Raw genomic sequence first — 20083 nt, forward strand, 5'->3', positions numbered from 1 at the left:
TGTGCAGTTGTGTACCGATAGTATCAAATCCCTAAAGAATATTTAGATTGTCTTTGATCCTCATTTTAGCTCGTTTAAAAACTATCTCAACACAATCAGTTTCAGATTAAAGGTACAAAATACATGTATCATATTCTTGAATCAACAACCTTTCTGGCTTTCACTAAAAATATATTAAAATATTTCAAAATTTTACATTTTCAACCAAGCATTATTTTCTGGATTGTTGGAGACAAGTGAAGTTCAAATATTTAAATGATGAGATGAAAGACTTTGATTTACCTTTTCATTTAATGTATATTTGTTTTGCAACCTTACCATTTGTCTTGGCCAGTTCTAAAGCCTCTTTACAATCCTCAAGGTAGCCTCCTGTTATCATCATCTGTTTCAACAAATAAACGATTAATTCACATAAACAAGTAGTAAGAGAGCAAACCTAGATATCCATTATAACAATTTTATATAAATCTGTTACCTTTGTCATACCAACATCTTTAGCTCTTGCCACCACATCATCAAAATCATCTGTAAAAATCATCAACACTTATTTTATAAGATCTCTGAGATTCAAAATAATTATAAAATTCAAAATTATTGTATCCATAATTTACACCTGGCCGTTAGATATTCAGCATGTAATGCATGTTCATGAATATATATCATACCTTGATGTTTCTTGGAATTATGATAAACACCTATGAACATGGGGTCTGAAAAAACAAGTGTTTAGAACGATGAAACATTAATGATCATTTTTTCAAATGTTTTGTTGCTAGCCATCCTCAAAATGTCAGGAGTTCTGAGCTTACTTATGACCCTGGGACCCTTATTTTTATAGGGGGTTCTCTCATTGCAAAGCACCATTTGAATTCTGACATAAAATGTAAACAGGAAGTAGCATTTGATGTATCAATGTATGTGCTGCACCAGAATTCTTAATGTGATTGGTTGTGAGATAAAAATAACAACCAGGGGTTTTCATTTTAGTGGACCTGTAAAGCACTGGGTACTACTAAATAGAGAACTCTAGAGAACCTTGAGAACCCTATTGATTTTAAATTATTTATTGTCTGTAAATGAAATATTTATAGTTTAGGTAACTAATATATCATGTTAAAACAAAATCAAATTTAAAAAAATATATTTTGACAAGTTTTTTGCTTATTTAAAAGAGTACTATAATCTCTTAAAACTTCAACATAGCTTTTATGATAAGACTAGTAAGAAATTAATTAATATGTTTAAGATCAGAGTAATTGCTTAAGAATTACACATATCATTAAAATTAAATAAAAAATAATGTGAAAAATAATTGGAAAATTGCGTGATAAAAATTTTTATTGTGATAAACAATGTTTTTTTTTAAATTCAAGCGGGATCGGGATGTCAAAAAATATTTCGCCATCTATTTTGTTAAGAAAAAACGATGAAAACTTCCATAAAATAACTTTCTAATTGATTTTATGTATAAAATACTATTTATTTAATACAAATCAACTCAACTGCGCATAAAACATATAAAAATTCACCATATAAACCCAGGGTTCTCTAAGGTTCTCTAGAGTTCTCTAGGGTTCTCTGTTTAGTAGGACCTGTAAAGCACTCAATGAGGTTTGTCATAGATCCCATGGCCACAAGTGGACTCAGGACCTTTGACAATGTAATTTGTGAAGTTGTGAGGATGGTTATAGTTTTGTGGTAGTAGCTTGACCTGAGAGGCAGTTAGATCATTCTAACAAATTAATAAAACACCACACGAGAGAGAGAGAGAGAGAGAGAGAGAGAGAGAGAGAGAGAGAGAGAGAGAGAGAGAGAGAGAGAGAGAGAGAGAGAGAGAGAGAGAGAGAGAGAGAGAGAGAGAGAGAGAGAGAGAGAGAGAGAGAGAGAGAGAGAGAGAGAGAGAGAGAGAGAGAGAGAGAGAGAGAGAGAGAGAGAGAGAGAGAGAGAGAGAGAGAGAGAGAGAGAGAGAGAGAGAGAGAGAGAGAGAGAGAGAGAGAGAGAGAGAGAGAGAGAGAGAGAGAGAGAGAGAGAGAGAGAGAGAGAGAGAGAGAGAGAGAGAGAGAGAGAGAGAGAGAGAGAGAGAGAGAGAGAGAGAGAGAGAGAGAGAGAGAGAGAGAGAGAGAGAGAGAGAGAGAGAGAGAGAGAGAGAGAGAGAGAGAGAGAGAGAGAGAGAGAGAGAGAGAGAGAGAGAGAGAGAGAGAGAGAGAGAGAGAGAGAGAGAGAGAGAGAGAGAGAGAGAGAGAGAGAGAGAGAGAGAGAGAGAGAGAGAGAGAGAGAGAGAGAGAGAGAGAGAGAGAGAGAGAGAGAGAGAGAGAGAGAGAGAGAGAGAGAGAGAGAGAGAGAGAGAGAGAGAGAGAGAGAGAGAGAGAGAGAGAGAGAGAGAGAGAGAGAGATTTTGGTTACTGATCTGAAACACTCACCTGTCAAATTCACACCTATATCTAAATAGATAATTACAAAGGAATTAAATAATACTTTCAAGAATTTTCATACAATGTACAATTCAAATAGAAATCAAAACATTACCTTCCTCTTTCAAAAGATAAAAACGATTGATTCATACGAATTTCTTTGTTGATACCCTTGACAAAAAGGCTACATGAATTCCTTACCAATAAACTTGTGAAGCGTATTCCTAACATTCCCTGCAAGAGCCATATCAAATATGATACTTCAATGTTTACAACATGTGTCAAACTCCATTTTTAATGTCGGGATCGGAATTTTCATAGATCATTGAACCCGATGTATATAATCTATTTCAATATTATTTCGTTTATTTCAATTTATATTCCGCTTATTTTTTAGAATGAATTTCATGATTTAATACTCTTTCAATAATTTATCATTCAATGAAATCTTTTATTTTACAAAGAGAATAGAAGATGAAAGAAAAAAGAGAAAAAATATTGTACGAGTTATTTAGTAATCGAAGAGATTTGTGACGTCATGCTTGAGCGGCGAATTTAATCAAGGCAGATGGTGGAAAATCTTTGAGCGTCGTTTGAGTCAAAAGAAATGAAATTGAACTCAAACGATGGGGCTCGGAGGAAACTCCAGTTTGCTCCATCGTCACAGACAACGTACTATCTCGACATTTCTTCCGATAAAGTGAAAGCAAAAGCTGTACAGAGAATTTTGTCGTTGCATGGAAAAATCGAGCAGTTTTTGTCAAAAGATGTGAATTTGGTGCTTACAGATAAAAATAACATTGCCAAAGAAGAAATCCCAGCCTCAGACGTTACACAAAAGCAGCTGCTTCCATTTAGCAGAGGTAAACGTAAATCAAGCACAAGTCTTTCTCCCTCTAAACTAAAATTCATGAAAAATATTTTAAATAATATTGGCCAGTATTTAAATTCATTTTAATTTTTATGTGCCTACTCATCCATCCTTGCCAAGTTGGTCTTTATTTGTAAATTTATATTGAGGTGTTGTGTAATCTCTATATGACTGTGAAATATATTGAAATCAATTCTGCAAAATAACTTTTTTTGCATGTATAAATTTGTTGAATTAACAAGTATAAAAACAGGTAAAGGCATCTTTGAAGTAAGTATTGAATCAATGTATATTTCTTTTCATTGCAGGAAAAGCTCTTTTACTTAAGGCTGCAAAACGTAAAAGTCTTCCAAATGACCCAGTGCAGAATGCACATATGCTTGGTGTAGAAATTCAGAAAGTCACAAAATTTTTGAAGGACACAGAATGCATTCAGTCAAAAGAGAAGAAAAGTCGTAACAAGGCAGGGATGTTGGATGGAATAGAACCCCTGACTTGGGCAGAAAAAGAGAATTATCCAATTGTGAAATGTGAAGACATTTTAAAAAATTACAGGCCTCTCATTAAAAACTTGGATGTTTTTCCACAAGTCAGATATGATCCTGACTTAGCATCTCCCTTTGATAAAAATGCTATGTTAGTTCGGAAGTCAAAAGAAAATGTCAATCGTTATGCTGTTCAGAAACAGACTTTACCCGTTTCCAACAGAGGGGGTTTCTGTGAAGCATGTGACCACTGGTACAAATGCTCACTGCGACAGCACTTAAACAGTGAAAGACATTTGAAATTCATCAGAGATATCACCAATTACAAGGTACTAGATGAAATTATGCTGAAATTGCCATCCTTAGAGACATTTGCAAAGAAGTTCAATCTTAGTGATAAAACACATGAAAATGAAACAATAGAAGAACCACATCAAGAAGGATATCAAGCATCAGTGCCTGCTCAAGAGGAGGGAGAGCAGGATAGGACAGAATCTGGTGAAGTTTTCACTAGCTGTACTGACCAGGACACCATCACAAAAACTACAGTCAGTTTCTACAAAGAAAATAAAACTGACTGCATTGACAAACAGGAATGTGAAAATAACACTGAATATTTAGACTTACCAAGAGGAGACTTACAAAATCAAGAAATGAAAGATGTACAGGAAGAAAGTAATGTAACAACTTCACATAAAAATGAAGACAATAAGCGTCAAGACATTCCTGATATGTACTTCAGTCCCATCCACTCCCCAAGCTATGCACCAGATAATCTTAGTTTTGCAGACCTGGCAAACCGCTGGATGGCAGACATCAAATCAGCATGTGTAAATGCTAACAAGGACTCCCATTCATTTATCCCTGATAAAAACACCAAAATTCAGCCCTCTGATCCACATCAACTCACCACTGAGCCAATATGTAAACCAACATCCTCAGTAAGGGATTCCAAGTCCATATCAAGCACAGACTGTGATAAGAATCAACAGACAGTGACTGTGTCTCCTAAGAATTCTGCCTCCTGTCTCACATCTTCCGATACAAATCCTGTGTCAAATAATGTAACAGATTCCTCAGACAATGATGTGTCACATGCAGCTAATGCCAACTTGGTAGCAACTAAGTCAGAAACTCCCCAGCCAGTCGTCCAAACTAAGGTTCCAGTCAACAGAAGGCTGACATATTCCCCTTGTGTAAGTAAAGCTGACAATAATAGTGACGAGTCCCTCAGAGACTTTCTGGAAAACAAAGAGAACCAACCAAATGTGCATCAAAAAGAACAGGGCCAGGAACCAGTTCAACAACCAATCAAAATCAAGATCAACTTAAACAGTCTGAAGGTCAACCCTAATGTCCATTTGGTCAAGTCTCACAGAAAACGCTCCAGGGGCAGTTCCTTGTCTAATGTGTACTGCGCTGTTCAACAAAGTGACATGAAACTTAAACTGTGCAAGGTCAAGGTCACTCCTGTCCAACAGAACGGAGATCTTCGACATTACTGGAAGGTGCGTAAATCTGGAGGTTGCCGTCTTGTGTTCAGTTCAGAGAAAAGAAAGGCTAGTGAGGAGGTGGATGATGTAGCATCGAAACGAAAACGCTTTGAGGTGCAATAATAATGTGTCTATTCTGTAAATAGTTTGTGATGTTATGACTAGATCGGTAGTCAAACCTGAAATGTTTTATTTTAAGCTTTTTACTTGCCTTCATAGAATGTCAATGAAATTGTTTGTGTTTAATATAAAGATACATACACGTATTTAGCTCACCTGAGTCAAAGGCTCAAGTGAGCATTTCTGATCAGAATTTGTCCAATGTAACAGTTGATGTTAATTTCAGCTAGATATGGCATGAACTACCCTTGAGTAAAGAAAATTCATTTTTTTCTGATGAAGGGCCACCCCCCTTTTCCACTGACTCCCAAGGACAGATAATTAAGAAATAGTGAAAATTGTGTCGATATGAAAGCTTCTTGATAGAAAGTACATTAAAGTTTGTTCAAGGGTTAGAATCTTGTTAATATGTGTGATTGAAGTTTTACATGGGAATATACAAGAAAAAATATCTTAAAATCTTCTCTAGAGCAGCAAAGCCATGGACAGTCAGATTTTATATAGAAGCATCCTCAGGGGTGGGCTACATAATATCTTGGGAAACAAATCTTCTGCAGAAGAACAAAGTGCCATTACTTAGGCAAATTTTTAAGGTTCAATTGGATTCCCTTTGAAACACTGAAAATTTTTAATTTATGCTGTAAATTCTTTTTTCTCAAAATATTTCTGAATGATATCCACCAGTTTTTTTTTGTATTTATAAAGTGCAATAACTTGCAGTATACATGAAATACTGCACAATTTACAGACTGAGATTATTGATTAGAATGTTATCTTTATGTGATTGTCCATTTCTTGTCTTGTTTACAGTGTATGCTTAAATTGATTTTTATGTGACACGTATTTATTAATATTGATCAAGTATGATTTTGTTTTATCAATACATATCATGGATGCTAATATACTTTACTAGTTCTACAAGGCTATTTTTATTTAACAGTTTTAGTATAACATAAATCCAAGACATTTACAACATTTGATGTATATTCAGTACTTGTCTGGTCTGTGATTATTCAAGTCACTAGATTCACACAGTAAATACTTTACTGTCTCGTTACAATCTTGATTTTGTAGACACAGGTGTCACAAAATAAATGTCCTTTTCAGTTTCACTACAATCTTGCTTCAGATCCATAATAGACTCCTATGTGTGACAGAAACATGACAGACATTTCAGTCATTTCTTTAAATGTAAAATCTTATGTAGTTTTTAAATGATCTCATTTCATTTTTACCAATCCATTGTTTTGCTTTTTTCTCTCCACCAAATGTCTTTCAGTTATTTTTTCATGAGGTACATGTACTTGAAACCATTTTACACACTGATTGTTAAAGAAGATAAAAAAACTTCAACTTGTTTAATTTCAATTTGGTTGTGTTGTCCTGATTTTAAAATTCAAATAAACCAATGTGATTTTTAAAAGAAAGCCATGAAAATAAAATTGTCGAATTTTATTCTTGGTTATTGGTCTTTATGTAACAAAATAAAGAACTCTGTTAGCCTGAACAAGAGCATGTCTCTGGATTTAGGGACAGCTATGTTCATCATTCTTTACCATTTAATAGTTGCAATGCTATACAGTCGCAAATCTGTCATGAAGTCACTAACAATATATGTTCATAATAGTTCATTGACAATGCAAACTTAAGCTTTTCTGGTAAAGCCAGGTAAATTCTTGGCAAACTTTTCAAAATGTGTACTGTGTCACATTGGAAAACTTTTCAGATAGAATCATAAATTGGTGCGAAACAATCAATTCCCAGGAATTTGTTAATGTATTGGCTTGTTGAATCTACAAGCCACCATAATAAACAATCCAGGGGCATATACTGTGAAAACACTCATTTTCGTGGGGACAAATTTCCAAGATTTGAGGTAAAAGTAATGGTTAGTGGGGATTTGATTTTATGGTTGGAAAATGTTTGGTAGTAATGCATATCAGAATTTACATTTTGTGGTGGTCATAAATTCATGGGTCTCTCCATAACTAAAAAACAAATTAAACCCCACGAAGAAGTGATTTCTGTCTGTTTGTCTGCTTCTCCAAGAAAATTAAACCGTTTGACCTTGGAGGTTGACCTACATTTGAAAAACTGTTACCTTGGCCATAACTTGTGATTGGTTGGTGACAGCCTTTTATATTCACTGGTACATTCCTTGTGACAAGACCTTTCTTTGGGTATCCTTGACCTTAGGGCTTAGGGTCTGACTTTCATTTGAGAAACTAAACCTTTGTCATGAGCCATATATGGCATTATAACCAGGGAACATTTAAAAGCACAAGTAAAAATGATTGTTTTTATTTTATTCCGTTGTTTCTTTTCCCATGGATGAAAAACAAAATTTTAGTAAGATAGACAAGTTTTTTCCCTTGCCAAAAGTAAATCCCACAAAAAATGGTAAAGTCTAAAAATTATAGTCAGCAAGAAATATTCTGACAATTTACTTGAATAAAAAGGTCAACAGAAAAGATATACAAGTATATGTATATAGATATACTAAACATGGAATTTAAAATGGACAGATACATTAACAATTATGCAGCAGTCTATATAGTAATTTGAGCCTTCTTTTTCCTCAAACATGCATGGAAAATAAAACAACACCTTTAAAGGAAAGATAAGTTTTTAATACATGTATTAATCAGAGAATGCTTTGTTATCACAGTCATTATGAGGTCTCCATTGGTTCTGGTATTTTGAGTTTCTGTTGTATGGAGCGCCCTCTATCTGTCAGATCTTTAGGAAGGTTCTGTAACTCTTCTGACAGATCAACAACCGACAACACGGAGGAGGGACTGGCTCCTGTAGAGTCAAATAATGTGTAATGATGCAACTTGTTCATATAAGAGTTATCTTAATAATACTTTGATCATACATGTACAGATGATGATAAAAATAGTTTATTATTAAAAGTTAAATGTACAATGTATCTAAACCATTCACATTTTTACAAGAAAGTTTAATAAAATATATTTCTCCCATAAATAAGTGTTTTAGATTTTAAAAAAACTGAAATGTTTTAACATTTTAGATCCTACTTTCTAAAAACACTCTGTATTATTTAAGGACGTTCAATCCTGAGATTTTGGGCATAATTTGGTCAGGTCCTTTATTTATAAAATTCTGCATCATTTTTAAGTTCTAACATTAAATCTGAATTCTACAGTGCAAATTTAACTATATTCAATGAGAAAACATCGATTAAATTCCATTCAAGTAGAATTAAGATAGGGACTATATTTTGTGGCGGAAGGTTTTTTAGGCGAAAATGATCAGTTTTTCCATTTTGAACTATAACAGTACTGTTAATTTTGGATTCCTATTTTTTCATCCTGGTTGCACAAAAGCTGTTTTTTGCAGTTAAATGTGTTATGCTGGTTCTGAAATATCTATTAAATTATTTCTTATGAATTCTATCAACAAAGTGTGACAAATATAGTAAATATATTCTGAAAATCCGGGGGAAAATTGAGCCAATTTTAACGTAAAATTGACACTTTTTTAGTAATATCTGAAAATTTACATCATATACCCCCGCTTTTGATGTTCTTTTCTAAATATTCAAGATAAATTTGGCCTATTTGCTAAAATCAGAAAAAGTTTAAGACTTCAAAATAATTTTCTTGCTTATTAAATTTTCAATGCCAGAAAAATCACTTGTTATTAGTGCAGAAAGGTCAAATAATTGATTATGCGAAGCAATTTAAAACTTTTTCTTCGTCACAATTTTTAAGTGTCTTTTTTTAAACAAACTTGGGGTTCATTTTGGTGCATGCTTTAATTGGATAAAAATATTGGAGGGAAAATGTCAAAAATATAATTTTTAATTAAGACACAAATTTCAGTGCAAAAAAGTCATATTAAATGTACTGAAGCGTCAAAAGAAGCATATTGACCCCCATTTCTTGATTTGACTGTTAATTAAGCTATGTATGTAGAAACTAAAAATATACTTGGCAAAAAAAGTTTAAGACTTTAAATATCAGGATCGAACGTCGTTAAGGAATGAACTTATTTCAACTTCTGTTCTACGATATAACATAACTTGGGTCAGTTTACACAGTTTATAAAAAAGCGTAAACTGCCCCAAGTTATGTTGTATCGTATAACATAAGTTGAAATAAGCTTCATTCCTTATAATTTAATTTCAGTGTAGACAATAAGACAATTTTTCCTCCATTAAATGACTTCAAATATAGCATATTTTAAAAGTAACATCAAGCGGAGTAATACGTTTTTTGACGTAACTCATTGTGACATAGGCAAGTTATGTTATACAAAATGGATAAAATCTGCTATCCAATAAAATTACATGTTACAACTTGAATTAAATTATTTTCCAATAATCTTTGCTTTGCATGTTGTTAATGGCTCTTAAAATTAACTTTATGTTGTATCTATATAATAAATCAATAAAGTCTTACCAACACTTTCTATCTTTTTAATGAGTAATTCTACAATATCCAATGCCTGTGACCTTATTGCACTGTATTTCTTGTTGCCTGTAAAGAAATACAATCAAAGACAATTGAGCATCTCAAAAAATAACTTTTTTAATTGATGAAGTATCCAAATTAATTATCTTCTATTAATTAACATGCATATTTAGTGAAAATGTTTCTGCAAAACTTGAAATTAGTTACTTGCATACATCAAATGACATACATGAAGAAAATTTTGAAACAAAAGTGTACATTTTCCAAAGCAGTCTTACGTCAGTACCTGTATATGACAAACGAAAAAGTAATAAGACAAATGTTGATCTTAGTACATATATAAGTAATAATATATTGTAATTACCACAGGTACTGACCTATACATGGTTTGACGGCTTTCAGTATATCACAGATCTTTGTATCCTTCTGGTCTCCCTTGAACATGTCTTCAAAGTCAAATCTATAATACCTGTGTACAGAGCAGAAACAAGTAAAGATTTGACCAAGCCGTATTCACAAATATGACACTCCTTGAAGACATTAGGTGGAGATTCATTAAAGTTAGTAGTTTACATCATGATTGAAAAGCACACTTATCACTTACAATTTTTTTTTAAAGAGAGTACTGACCTTTCTATATATTTGTGTAGTGAACTAAGAATGATGAGCTGGACTTTCCATACATGTTGTGGTAAAGACTCGCACAGCAGACAACAGAATGGAGAGGAAAATTCATCTGTAAATGTAGAAATACATTAATGCATTTTGTATTTCCCCCAGGCTATTAATCTGATTCAACGTTTTTTATGATGGTACCTTGTGTAGTGTGATCATATGGCCAGGCTTGTCCTAACACTTCATAATAACAAGGGATCTGTTGTTCTCTTTTCTTCTTTTCTTCCTCATCTTCTGCCTCTGACTAAAATATAAATAAACTATGTCTGTAAACTAAACATCTCTGATGAGATTGACATACTTGCCTGTAATACAGGTGTAATGAGGGACCACATCTCCTTAAAAAGGTCCTCTTTATATTCCTCTAACAGATTCCCCATACACTGACCTACTTACCTGTAATACAGGTGTAATGAGGGCCCACATCTCCTTAAATCGGTCCTCTTTATATTCCTCTAACAGATTCCCCATACACTGACCTACTTACCTGTAATACAGGTGTAATGAGGGCCCACATCTCCTTAAAACGGTCCTCTTTATATTCCTCTAACAGATCCCCATACACTGACCTACTTACCTGTAATACAGGTGTAATGAGGGCCCACATCTCCTTAAAACGGTCCTCTTTATATTCCTCTAACAGATCCCCATACACTGACCTACTTACCTGTAATACAGGTGTAATGAGGGCCCACATCTCCTTAAAACGGTCCTCTTTATATTCCTCTAACAGATTCCCCATACACTTCATGGCCTCAACTTTATACTCAATGTTCTCCTTTTTACATTCCTTCATCACAGCATCCACCACCTGACAAAATTAATGATCAATGCAATTTATTGATTGTAATTTTCTTGATTATATTTGGTCTATTAATTATATGTTAATGAATAATTGCTATCAATGATTTTGTCCCTTATAAGTCACTACATTGTATTAGCGATTTCAAAAAAGAGAATTCTAACCTCAGTAATTGTTGGTTGTCCATCTACAGGGGCATTCTGTAAGGTCTCTCTATAGAATTGTTACAATTGGTTAAAAAAAGCCTTTCCAAGTATTAAAAATAAAAAAAAAATTGTAAAAAAGAATTTAATCTTCACAATATACTTACATACATGAATGTATACAGATGTTACTTTCATTCTGATAACTTAGTTGAAAAAAAATGTGAGCTTTGAACAATTGATAATTTTATCAAATCACTTTTTTGTCAAAGACAGAATTTATTTGGTTACATAGGACAATAAATTTGTTATCTAGATCCAATCAGGGGTATAATGGGATTTACCCTGGGTTGTATTCCATACTCCCTGTGGCCTCAGATTTACACAGTAAACTTTTAAAGAGAATCATTTACTATTTTGAAACCAGTTATCCTCTCACCTGCAGCAAGTACAGACTGTATCTATGGCCTGTAGTAGAGCCTCCTTCCCTGTCCAGGTGCGCCCCGAGAGTCCAGCCAGAAGTGTTCTTAACAGGTGCCCCAGGTGTGGGGGTCCCAGGCGGTCCTTCAGGGTGGAGGCCACAGAACTCATGGCCGCCGCTGCCTGGGCTTTAGTGGACCAGGACTGGGAGGTGATGGTGTCCCCCAACAGACTGACAATCTCCTCCAGATACAAACGAAGACCAGCCTCAGTACCTGTAATAATCTCAGGTAAATGTAACAGACTGACAATCTCCTCCAGATACAAACAAAGACCTGCCTCAGTACCTGTAATAATCTCAGGTATATATAACAGACTGACAACCTGATCCAGGTACAAAGACCTGCCTCAGTACCTGTAATAATCTCAGGTATATATAACAGACTGACAACCTGATCCAGGTACAAAGACCTGCCTCAGTACCTGTAATAATCTCAGGTATATATAACAGACTGACAATCTGATCCAGATACAAACGAAGACCTGCCTCAGTACCTGTAATAATCTCAGGTATATATAACAGACTGACAATCTGATCCAGGTACAAACAAAGGCCAGCCTCAGTACCTGTAATAATCTCAGGTATATATAACAGACTGACAATCTGATCCAGGTACAAACTAAGGCCAGCCTCAGTACCTGTAATAATCTCAGGTATATATAACAGACTGACAATCTGATCCAGGTACAAACAAAGGCCAGCCTCAGTACCTGTAATAATCTCAGGTATATACATGTATAACAGACTGACAATCTGATCCAGGTACAAACAAAGGCCAGCCTCAGTACCTGTAATAATCTCAGGTCTATATAACAGACTGACAATCTGATCCAGATACAAACGAAGACCTGCCTCAGTACCTATAATAATCTCAGGTATATATAACAGACTGACAATCTGATCCAGGTACAAACAAAGGCCAGCCTCAGTACCTGTAATAATCTCAGGTATATATAACAGACTGACAATCTGATCCAGGTACAAACAAAGGCCAGCCTCAGTACCTGTAATAATCTCAGGTATATATAACAGACTGACAATCTGATTCAGGTACAAAGACCAGCCTCAGTACCTGTAATAATCTCAGGTATATCTAACAGACTGACAATCTGATCCAGGTACAAAAGAAGACCTGCCTCAGTACCTAAAATAACCTCAAATACAATGTATATGTTATAGACTGATAGACTTATGTATACTGTTAAGTTTGCTAGACATCTTCCATGAAATGTGGTATAGTGATATCTTCAACATATTGTGTTTTTTTTTTATATCTTCCACACATTTAGGTATATTGATATCTTCTTCACATTTAATATCTTCCACACATTAGGAATATTGATATCTTCCACATACATGTATTAGGAATATTGATATCTTCCACACATTGTGGTTTAATCTTTACCTGGAGTCGCATCCAGCCAGACTTCTTCCCACACGGATGTCTTCTTCTCTGTCTTCTCTTTATCTTCAGCTTCTGTTTAAAGAAAAAAAAAACTCAATTTTACTTCAAGGCAACTTGAATGTTAAAATTATTTTTAAAAATGGCAAGATAATTTCAGATTTTGATAATGAGATATAAAAATGTACTCAGATTCCACAAAAAAAAATCATTTACATATTCAGAAGTTTCTAACAAAGCTTCATTTGTATTTTTAAAAAAACTTATCAACCTTTTTCATGCATGGCAAAGAAGGCCAGTGGTAGAGCCAGAGCAGCGTGTCTCTTCAGGATGTCAGGGTTGTACTGGGAGATGGCAGCCAAGGTCAGTCCACAGGCAGATCTCACCGAATCCTCTAATAAAGAAAATAGAGCACATGTGTAAAATAACCCGGTCTCCTTTGAATTTTCCCAAATTAAATCTTGATAAATTGCAATGAGGGCAAAGAGGTACAAATAAAAGCGATGTGAAAAAATCCCTGTACAGTTAATATGCTTAGCTAACAATGCCTAAAATGCATTCACAATTATAATGATACAATTATCATTCCCTGGAGATGTAAAATAAGATAAATTAATTGGATATAACAAGGTGTTTCTTATGAATCAAAATTATTTGTCCCTGCACTTTGATATGTGTATTTTACTGTATAAAGCACTTTGCACTGTTTGATTTAATGATCTGGTAAGGAGAAGATCAGGAAATTATTTCAGTTTTATCTCCAGTAACTGTCTTACAGCTGTACAAACCTTCCTTCTCCAGATACCAGGTCCTCAGTCGACTGATCAGCTTCTCCACACTGCTGTCTTTAGCCACCTGACAGGAATCAGATATTTAACTCTATACTGTACGTCTCTCATTAGGAAGTACATGTATCACACATATCGTGTAAACAAGTTTTACTTTTGTAAGATCCTAGCAAAGTAACATTTTATAATAGATGAAAATGACATTCATCCTTCTGAAAAAAACAATAATTTGTTCTAGATGATGCATTCAGTATAAAGAAGTTGACCTTGACATTTGACCTTTACTGACCTTCACCAATTGACCCAGTGCTGAGGAATAGGATTTCCTTATGGAGGCATTTCTGTCACTCAGTCCAGATAAAAAGGCACTCATCAGCTTCCCTACAATCAGTATACAGTATATAGACAATGTGAGAAATACAGATAATGTGAAAAAGGTTTAATTATTTAAAGGAAACTTTTCTGAAATATTTTCATTACTAAGAAAATATCTTGAGGACATGAATGCTTGGCATAAGCATTTTAAAAATACTCTTAGCTAGAGGTACATGTATATGAAGTTTTTGGGATACATCATTCTTAGTATTAAACAAAATGAGATTAAAAAAAAATCAGGAACCATGTGTTTGTGTAGGGGGAGGTAATTTATTCCCTACTTTTATTTTGTTTTTATTACCTGCATGTGGAGCTAAGTCTAGTGGACAATGATGGACAAGGGACACAACCAAACTGGAGCAGCCAGCCTGTGGAAAAAATATAAACAACATAATTATAATAAACCATCTTTCACTTATATATTCTTAAAATAACCATATTCATTATTGATGTAAGTACCAAGCTCTTAATGAAGTTACCAACCTTTGTCCCAATACCAATACCACTCTTGATGAGATCAGTCAACCGTGGAACCAACTCAACCAAAACAGCACTGTCTACGTACTGTACACACTACATAGATAACAAATGGAGTAATCATTAGCTTTACTGTTATCAACATACATATCGCACTTGGTCCACTTCTAGATACTTCATATACTGTATAAATGGAGCTCTCATCAATATTCAATTGCAAGATTTGAGAGTATGATCTATCTGATTTACTCTTAATACTTACATAGTTAACTGTCTCCATCATGGGGGACATCTTAGAAGCTGCTATACGAGCACTGTCCAGCTGTGCAATAAGAATTTTTCAATTAAATTTCTGGCAAATCAAGTGTTCATTTTTCTGCTATAACAGTTTTATCTATGAAAACAATTTTAACAAAAATAATTTACACAGCTTGTTATAATCAACTATATGTACTGAAGGATCTTGGTAAAGATGATTAGATTATCTGTCTTGACATTCACACGATTTGTTTTTTTTTTCTTTGGATTTTTTAAAAAAGAAACATTATAGATTTTTAAGACCAACCCTTTCCTGGGCCTCTTCACTCCCTGCAATTCTGAGACTGAAGTAGTTCATGACCTGTGGCTCCAAACCACTGACTGCCTCCAGAAGGGCAGTCACTAAGACAGCAATGTGGGGTTTCAACAGGGGGCCAGCATTTTTACTGATTTTTAACAATGTTGACAACCTGCAAAATGTTATTTTCTTATATAGAAAATCCTTCAACTTAAGTTTATTCTCTAAGCAATACATTACTATGTTGGCTCATTTCAATTAGTATTTACTTTTGACCTTTGAACTTACCCAATGGCCCTGACCTCTGGAACAGGACTGTGTGTACTGACTTTCAACAAGCATGGCAGGACTAAACTTGTAGCCTTCTCTCCCATTTTGCCATAGTTTACATCACAGATCTTTATTGAGGCCTGTAAAAAGATAAATATACATGTACAAATAGTATACATAATCTCTAAAAAGAATTGCCTATAGTCAATTTCTCAATTCAATTTATCTATGGTTTTTACAATTTTCAATGTGCAATTCTCAAAAAAATCAATGTTGTATGCTTCACTCTAAAAAGCTTGGATCTTATTCTTCCATAACATAGCATATAGAAACTTAATTACCCGGTATTCATTTCTGAAATTTATACAGATTTTCCATAAAGTAACTTACTCGACTTAGAGAGCGACAAGCCAGATCAGCAGCATTTCTCACTGTCTCCTGAAAAACAAACTCAACTTATAAGATACTGTACATGTAAATAATGAATTAATGATCTGCAAGTAAGCAGAAATACTGCACATGCATCACTGCAAGTAAACCAATTCACATATATGTATATGACTTACAATCATTTAATTTGAGTCTCTTTATTCAATATGTTATAATCAATCTTTTTTTTTTACCTTGATGTCATCTCTGACTCGTAAACAAGTCTCCCACAATTCTGGGAGCTGATCCACCACATCGTCCAATGGTCTTCCTCGTAACAAATCATTCACGGCCAGGCAACTGATTAAAATTACATATTAGTCATAAAACCTTTTATTGGAGAAGAATTTTTAATGTTTGCATATATTATGAGATGTACATTTTGCTGATGACATTTATTTTACCTTACATATATTAAGTCTAGTGCCTAACAATTTACAAAATGACAAACATTTAACTCAGAAGACTTAAGTCAAAAGATATTTACCTAGATTCCCGAACTCTCCATTGTGTACTCGTTAAATTCACCAGCAAATCCCTTAAAATCTCCTTCATATAGGTATCAACCTTATTAACAAGCAGAAATGTATCAATTATTCAATGGACAACATCAATATCTATCAAATTTTTTTACATAGCTTTGCAACAGAATTGTTAGCATGATGCATCCTCACCATATTTTTGTCATCTTTGACCAAGGCTCTACATTAAGATACCCCCTTACCATGTTTTTGTCGTCTTTGACCAAGACTCTACATTAAGATACCCCCTTACCATGTTTTTGTCGTCTTTGACCAAGACTCTACATTAAGATACCCCCTTACCATGATTTTGTTGTCTTTGACCAAGGCTCTACATTAAGATACCCCCTTACCATGATTTTGTTGTCTTTGACCAAGACTCTACATTAAGATACCCCCTTACCATGATTTTGTTGTCTTTGACCAAGGCTCTACATTAAGATACCCCCTTACCATGATTTTGTTGTCTTTGACCAAGGCTCTACATTAAGATACCCCCTTACCATGTTTTTGTTGTCTTTGACCAAGGCTCTACATTAAGATACCCCCTTACCATGTTTTTGTCATCTTTGACCAAGGCTCTACATTAAGATACCCCCTTACCATGTTTTTGTTGTCTTTGACCAAGACTCTACATTAAGATACCCCCTTACCATGATTTTGTTGTCTTTGACCAAGGCTCTACATTAAGATACCCCCTTACCATGATTTTGTTGTCTTTGACCAAGGCTCTACATTAAGATACCCCCTTACCAAGATTTTGTTGTCTTTGACCAAAGCTCTGCATTAAGATACCCCCTTACTGTATTTTTGTTGTCTTTGACCAAGGCTCTACATTAAGATACCCCCTTACCGTATTTTTGTTGTGTTTGACCAAGACTCTACATTAAGATACCCCCTTACCATGTTTTTGTCGTCTTTGACCAAGGCTCTACATTAAGTTACCCCCTTATCATGATTTTGTTGTCTTTGACCAAGGCTCTACATTAAGATACCCCCTTACCATGATTTTGTTGTCTTTGACCAAGGCTCTACATTAAGATACCCCCTTATCATGATTTTGTTGTCTTTGACCAAGACTCTACATTAAGATACCCCCTTACCATGATTTTGTTGTCTTTGACCAAGGCTCTACATTAAGATACCCCCTTACCATGATTTTGTTGTCTTTGACCAAGACTCTACATTAAGATACCCCCTTACCATGATTTTGTTGTCTTTGACCAAGGCTCTTCTTTAAGATACCCCCTTACCATGATTTTGTTGTCTTTGACCAAGACTCTACATTAAGATACCCCCTTACCATGATTTTGTTGTCTTTGACCAAGACTCTACATTAAGATACCCCCTTACCATGATTTTGTTGTCTTTGACCAAGACTCTACATTAAGATACCCCCTTACCATGATTTTGTTGTCTTTGACCAAGGCTCTACATTAAGATACCCCCTTACCATGATTTTGTTGTCTTTGACCAAGACTCTTCATTAAGATACCCCCTTACCATGATTTTGTTGTCTTTGACCAAGGCTCTACATTAAGATACCCCCTTACCATATTTTTGTTGTCTTTGACCAAGACTCTTCTTTAAGATACCCCCTTACCATGATTTTGTTGTCTTTGACCAAGGCTCTACATTAAGATACCCCCTTACCGTATTTTTGTTGTCTTTGACCAAGGCTCTAGATACCCCCTTACCATTTTGTTGTCTTTGACCAAGGCTCTACATTAAGATACCCCCTTACCATGTTTTTGTTGTCTTTGACCAAGGCTCTACATTAAGATACCCCCTTACCATGTTTTTGTCGTCTTTGACCAAGGCTCTACATTAAGTTACCCCCTTATCATGATTTTGTTGTCTTTGACCAAGACTCTACATTAAGATACCCCCTTACCATGATTTTGTTGTCTTTGACCAAGGCTCTACATTAAGATACCCCCTTACCATGATTTTGTTGTCTTTGACCAAGGCTCTACATTAAGATACCCCCTTACCATGATTTTGTTGTCTTTGACCAAGGCTCTACATTAAGATACCCCCTTAGCGTATTTTTGTTGTCTTTGACCAAGACTCTACATTAAGATACCCCCTTACTGTATTTTTGTTGTCTTTGACCAAGGCTCTACATTAAGATACCCCCTTACCATATTTTTGTTGTCTTTGACCAAGACTCTACATTAAGATACCCCCTTACCATGATTTTGTTGTCTTTGACCAAGGCTCTACATTAAGATACCCCCTTACCATGATTTTGTTGTCTTTGACCAAGACTCTTCTTTAAGATACCCCCTTACCATGATTTTGTTGTCTTTGACCAAGGCTCTACATTAAGATACCCCCTTACCATATTTTTGTTGTCTTTGACCAAGACTCTACATTAAGATACCCCCTTACCATAATTTTGTTGTCTTTGACCAAGACTCTTCTTTAAGATACCCCCTTACCATGATTTTGTTGTCTTTGACCAAGGCTCTACATTAAGATACCCCCTTACCGTATTTTTGTTGTCTTTGACCAAGGCTCTACATTAAGATACCCCCTTACCATGTTTTTGTCGTCTTTGACCAAGGCTCTACATTAAGATACCCCCTTACCATGTTTTTGTCGTCTTTGACCAAGGCTCTACATTAAGTTACCCCCTTATCATGATTTTGTTGTCTTTGACCAAGACTCTACATTAAGATACCCCCTTACCATGATTTTGTTGTCTTTGACCAAGGCTCTACATTAAGATACCCCCTTACCATGATTTTGTTGTCTTTGACCAAGACTCTTCTTTAAGATACCCCCTTACCATGATTTTGTTGTCTTTGACCAAGGCTCTACATTAAGATACCCCCTTACCATATTTTTGTTGTCTTTGACCAAGACTCTACATTAAGATACCCCCTTACCATGATTTTGTTGTCTTTGACCAAGACTCTTCTTTAAGATACCCCCTTACCATGATTTTGTTGTCTCTGACCAAGGCTCTACATTAAGATACCCCCTTACCATATTTTTGTTGTCTTTGACCAAGACTCTACATTAAGATACCCCCTTACCATGATTTTGTTGTCTTTGACCAAGACTCTTCTTTAAGATACCCCCTTACCATGATTTTGTTGTCTTTGACCAAGGCTCTACATTAAGATACCCCCTTACCGTATTTTTGTTGTCTTTGACCAAGGCTCTACATTAAGATACCCCCTTACCATGTTTTTGTTGTCTTTGACCAAGGCTCTACATTAAGATACCCCCTTACCATGTTTTTGTCAAGACTCTACATTAAGATACCCCCTTACCATGTTTTTGTCTTTGACCAAGGCTCTACATTAAGTTACCCCCTTATCATGATTTTGTTGT

The 20083-nt window shown here is 34.9% G+C and overlaps 3 protein-coding genes across 3 annotated transcripts in view; 1 reads left to right on the forward strand and 2 right to left on the reverse strand.

The window, feature by feature from the left end:
• Nucleotides 1-313: 313 nt before the first annotated feature.
• On the reverse strand, nucleotides 314-2700 carry LOC134228480 (deoxyribonuclease TATDN1-like; the record flags this gene model as incomplete). Its single annotated transcript, XM_062710137.1, has 5 exons — nucleotides 2613-2700; nucleotides 2421-2441; nucleotides 666-710; nucleotides 476-525; nucleotides 314-382 (listed from the first exon to the last, which is right to left on the reverse strand). Coding segments are annotated over exons 1-5 (231 nt in total), but the record flags the coding sequence as incomplete, so codon positions are not given.
• A 266-nt stretch (nucleotides 2701-2966) lies between these two features.
• On the forward strand, nucleotides 2967-5383 carry LOC134228477 (protein DBF4 homolog A-like). The gene is made up of 2 exons (XM_062710135.1): nucleotides 2967-3274; nucleotides 3591-5383. Exons 1-2 carry the CDS (start codon nucleotides 3019-3021, stop codon nucleotides 5381-5383), a joined length of 2049 nt encoding a protein of 682 aa, XP_062566119.1. The 5' UTR covers nucleotides 2967-3018.
• A 2605-nt stretch (nucleotides 5384-7988) lies between these two features.
• Nucleotides 7989-20083, reverse strand: part of LOC134228479 (proteasome adapter and scaffold protein ECM29-like) — a 29820-nt gene continuing 17725 nt past the window's right edge. The window contains exons 29-48 of the mRNA XM_062710136.1: nucleotides 16705-16784; nucleotides 16412-16517; nucleotides 16179-16226; nucleotides 15807-15928; nucleotides 15528-15690; nucleotides 15225-15284; nucleotides 14969-15058; nucleotides 14787-14853; nucleotides 14400-14491; nucleotides 14111-14177; nucleotides 13594-13716; nucleotides 13326-13397; nucleotides 11879-12134; nucleotides 11461-11509; nucleotides 11162-11305; nucleotides 10636-10738; nucleotides 10450-10555; nucleotides 10197-10288; nucleotides 9808-9885; nucleotides 7989-8185 (exon numbers count right to left, since the gene is read on the reverse strand). Coding sequence (XP_062566120.1) covers nucleotides 8052-8185; nucleotides 9808-9885; nucleotides 10197-10288; nucleotides 10450-10555; nucleotides 10636-10738; nucleotides 11162-11305; nucleotides 11461-11509; nucleotides 11879-12134; nucleotides 13326-13397; nucleotides 13594-13716; nucleotides 14111-14177; nucleotides 14400-14491; nucleotides 14787-14853; nucleotides 14969-15058; nucleotides 15225-15284; nucleotides 15528-15690; nucleotides 15807-15928; nucleotides 16179-16226; nucleotides 16412-16517; nucleotides 16705-16784 — 2052 coding nt within the window. The 3' untranslated portion in view covers nucleotides 7989-8051. The remainder of the gene's footprint in view (nucleotides 8186-9807; nucleotides 9886-10196; nucleotides 10289-10449; nucleotides 10556-10635; nucleotides 10739-11161; nucleotides 11306-11460; nucleotides 11510-11878; nucleotides 12135-13325; nucleotides 13398-13593; nucleotides 13717-14110; nucleotides 14178-14399; nucleotides 14492-14786; nucleotides 14854-14968; nucleotides 15059-15224; nucleotides 15285-15527; nucleotides 15691-15806; nucleotides 15929-16178; nucleotides 16227-16411; nucleotides 16518-16704; nucleotides 16785-20083) is intronic.

Source organism: Saccostrea cucullata, unplaced genomic scaffold, assembly GCF_032062105.1.
Source record: "Saccostrea cucullata isolate Sc308-1 unplaced genomic scaffold, CSIRO_AGI_Scuc_v1 ctg5190, whole genome shotgun sequence".
Taxonomy (NCBI): Eukaryota; Metazoa; Mollusca; class Bivalvia; order Ostreida; family Ostreidae; genus Saccostrea; species Saccostrea cuccullata.